At 33.0% G+C, this 4,316-nt stretch overlaps 1 protein-coding gene across 1 annotated transcript; it reads left to right on the forward strand.

Moving 5' to 3' along the window:
- The first annotated feature begins 2,884 nt into the window (after positions 1–2,884).
- Positions 2,885–3,875, forward strand: LOC130961299 (basic leucine zipper 43-like). The gene has a single exon (XM_057887081.1). It carries the CDS (start codon positions 2,938–2,940, stop codon positions 3,487–3,489), a length of 552 nt encoding a protein of 183 aa, XP_057743064.1. The 5' UTR covers positions 2,885–2,937; the 3' UTR covers positions 3,490–3,875.
- Positions 3,876–4,316: the final 441 nt, after the last annotated feature.

A 4,316-nucleotide genomic window follows, 5' to 3' on the forward strand; every position in this document is an offset into this window, starting at 1 on the left:
GATAGATTGTGATTATAGTAAAGTGGAGGAGGTTGATGCCATGAAAATTGTTTTTGAATGTAAGTCTTCCTCATCATTTGATAATTGATTTTTTGGTGTCAACCATCATTGAAAGTGCGATATCCTACAATATTATCACAACCATACAACTCAAAACCACAAGGATAAGTATTCATAGCAAAAGAGAAAATATAAATAAAGCATATGAAAGAGAGAAAAAAAAGACAAACTCCTAACTACTAGCAAAGACAAAAAAAATCAAGCAAAAAGCAAGATATTCACACTATTCACATATTAATAATAGCCAATAACAAGCGCGCATTGCAATTCCCCAGCAACGGTGCTAAAAACTTGATGAACGCTAAATACTGGTTTAAAATATTCACAAGTTTAAAAGCTCAAGTTCGTTGTAGCTCTAAACCGGAATTCAACGCTCTTCAAAGTTTAGTAAAAGATGTTACAAATTCAAATCAATAACAAGGAGTTTAATCCTGGATCGTTCTCCCTAAAAATTACAATCGAGTGTTCAATTATTGGTTATGAGAGAAATCAAGGGATTTGATCGCAATTGACAAGAATTTAAATAGCAAGAAATTAAAGAAGCAAGCAAGAAATTAAAGTAGGAGCAAGTAAGGTAATTAATTAGTAAAAAAAAAAATTCAAATGCTAAAAGATTTTTGTAAGGGTTGAGAGTCAAGGATCACTATCCTTGTCATTGACCACAAACATGGCAATTATGAAGAGATAATTCCACTTTGTCAATTTCTACACTTTGTTAATCTCTATACTTAGTAAAAGATTAGCGTCAATGAAAATAAGATTAATTAACAATCCTAAATCACTAATCAATATTGGACATCAATAACTCAAGATTACCTAATTTCTCAACCCCAAAGCAAGAGAAAGAAAAACTACTTCACAACTAATACAAACAATATATTAAATACTTGGTGTGTATAAATATAAAGTATCATAAATTATAAAAATTAGTAAAATCTACAACTAACAATGCAAGAAATGGGCAATAACAATTTAAATAAGTAAGAATAAAGTATAAAAACATCAAATTTATCACATAGAAAATTTAGAATGTAACAAAAGTTCATAAACTAAAATGACAAACTAAAAAAACTAACAAGAGATTCTAAACAAATTAAAATAGCAAAACAAGAAATTATAGACTAAAAACTACAACTAGACAAATTAAATCCTAAAACTAGAAAAAAAATCTTAAGAAAATCTTAAATCCTAGAGAGAATAGAATTCAAGGTTCTAAACCTAAGAAAAAGAAAAATGAATGTGTATGTTGATGTGTATCTTCATCTAGGACTGGCAATGGGTGCAGTAGGGTAAGGTTTGGACGACTCTATCCTAACCCTACTTGCGGATTAAATTTTTTTTTTAAATTCTACCATACTCTACCTGCGGGTTGAGAATTTCTCAATCCTAACTCTACCCGCACCCTAAAGTTCTAAACTCTACCCTATCCGACCCTACCCGCAGAAAAATAAAAAATTCAAGTAAATATAAAATTCAACCATTTCAAATTTCATACATATTAATAAAATAAAAAATAAAAAATTAAGTTCAAATTAAAATTTACAACAATAAAATTTTAAAGAAATCTAACATAAAATTACAAATAATATGATCATCAACTAACTTAGTGATTATTTCAAGTTTTTATAAGAGAAAGATTGTGGGTTCAATACTCACTTTCTTCACTATATACATAACTTTTACATATATGTTATATAATATATTAGAGGTGCGGGTAGGGTAGGGTAGGATAGAGTATATTCTGAACCCGTACCCTATCCTACCCGCAGTGGGTCGGGTAGACAACCCTAACTGAACGGTTGGTCCGGATTGGGTACCCGCAGGTAGGTTATAAATTGTCAGCCTTATCTTCATCTCATTCATTCCATGTTTTAATAGTTTCAGAAATGTGTTAAATTGGGTCAAGAATGAGCCTCAAATCGCGAGTCATATGCCATTTTAAGTGAGGCACGTACTGTAAACGATGCTTACACATGACTGATGCGTATGTACGATTGACAGTTTTTAAAATCTTCAATTTTTCATGAATTTTCTACTAACACTTTTAAAATATAAAAAATATATTTTAATCAATTAAGTACAAATAAAAAAAAATTCATAAAATCATGGCGTTTTAATAAATAAGTACAAGTTAAATTGATAAATTTCGCTTTTTTTTACTCAAAAATTATCATAAAATATGAATTTATTATGGCGTGTGAATAAATTTTTATTTTTAACAACTTGATTATATTTTGTTAGTAAAAAAACATAAACGCATAAATTTTTGTTTATTTTTCTCTTTCGCTGTCTTTTTTTTTTTAAAAATAAACATGACACTCTTTTATATTTTTATTATATTATAGTCAATTAAATATCACATTTAATAAAATATTTTTTGTAAACAATAAAAAACTTGTTTGATTTTCTATTATTGAATGTTATCTATATTATTTGTGTGTACAGTCTCTTCACTCTCTTGTACATTTTTTTATTTTTTAATATTGAAAATCTATAAAAATTAAATCCAGATATATTTACACACAAGTTGGGAAAAAGAAAATGACGCAATGCTCCTGGTTAATCTGAATTTTACCTTAGTGACTAAGCTTAAAATCTAATCCTAGTTGGGACCCACCAATACACCATCACAGAAAAGTGAATGCGACCCTTATAACCCCACAATAATCATAGTGCCAACTGACTCAAAAGCCATGCAATGTGTCACACATACACCTAATGACCAAAACACCCTCAAAATTTGCCATTATTCACAATTTCGCCCTCATCCCCTCGTCCATAAATAACGGCCCCCTACGCTGCCTTTCTTCCCTTTTCCCCTCTTCTCCATTTCCACCCTCTAATTACCAAAAACCCTGTCACTCTGCCGAAGCAACAATGCTTTCCACTCTCCCTTCTTCCGATCCTCTTCTTCCAAATCCGTTCTCAGCCGCCGGCTATGCCAACGGTTGTTTCAGCCTTTGGGACTGCCCGGACCTTTTTACCTGCTCTAAACCAACCAATAGTCCTAAGCCCGTTACTTCGAGTTCCGGTTCTGATGACCCAAACCAACCCAACGACGAACCGGACCGGTCCCTTGACGAAAAAGCGGCCAGACCGTACCGTGACATGGTTATTGACGAACGGAAGCGCCGGCGCATGTTATCGAACCGGGAATCAGCCCGGAGGTCGCGGATGCGCAAGCAGAGGCACCTAGAGAACCTACGGAACCAGTTGAACAAGTGTCGGGTCGAAAACCGGGAACTTAACAACCGGTTGCAGTTCATCGTTCATCACTTGAACCGGATCCGAACCGAAAACCAGTGGCTCCGGTCGGAAAGAACCGTGTTGTGGCAAAAACTGTCCGACTTTACTCAAATCTTGGTTTTCCAAGAATTGCATCCTTTGGATCATATTTCTAACATCCCCTGCATGGTGGCCATGCAATAGTAACCGTCACCACACAATAAATTAAGGATGTCAGAAACAGGTTAAATTAATTATAAAACGGTCAAGCAGGTTAAACAATCTAATAAAGACAAGAACATATGTTTAATTAAGGTTGTTTTATGTAAATTATTATAAAAAAAATAGATAAATATGATGATAAGGGGGTGTGCGTTTTCATCCCGGTACTATTTTTGGTAAAATAGGGACGGTTTTGAAAGGAGCATATATTATTTTTGCTTTTTCAAAACCCGAAGGGTTATATATTTTTAAACTCTGGGAGTATAAATAATTATGTGTAAAATATTAAACCGTTCTTTTTCTTCTGCTTTTTCTTCGTTTTTTTAGTTTCTTCTAGACTTCTAGTAATATGATGATGAGTGTGTGTCTCTGCTTAGCTTGTTCATTAAAATCCCCTTGTTTATTTGAGCTACAATTGTGTGATATATAATATCCAGGATTCAAAAGTTTGGTTGCAGCGAAATGAAACTCCACTAATGTCATAGACAAATTAAAAATGGCATACGAAATGTTCTCATGTTTATATAATCGACTAAGGAAGGTAGCAAGTGGAACCCCCAACAAAAGGAAAGGCCGAAAGAAGGGAATTGATTAAGAAAGAAGAAAATTCAAAGGAAAACTCTCGTCATAATAATTAATTATGCGGTTGACAACGAGTGGATCGCGTGATATCGCACTCTACGTAAAATGTCTGATTTACCCCTAGCTACATCATATATTCGAATATTCGATATTATTTTTGAGATAAGAAGTATAGGGAGCTAATAGAGTATCTATACAATGTGTACAATGGAGATATAGAGATGTTA

Source organism: Arachis stenosperma, chromosome 1, assembly GCF_014773155.1.
Source record: "Arachis stenosperma cultivar V10309 chromosome 1, arast.V10309.gnm1.PFL2, whole genome shotgun sequence".
NCBI classification, from domain to species: Eukaryota; Viridiplantae; Streptophyta; class Magnoliopsida; order Fabales; family Fabaceae; genus Arachis; species Arachis stenosperma.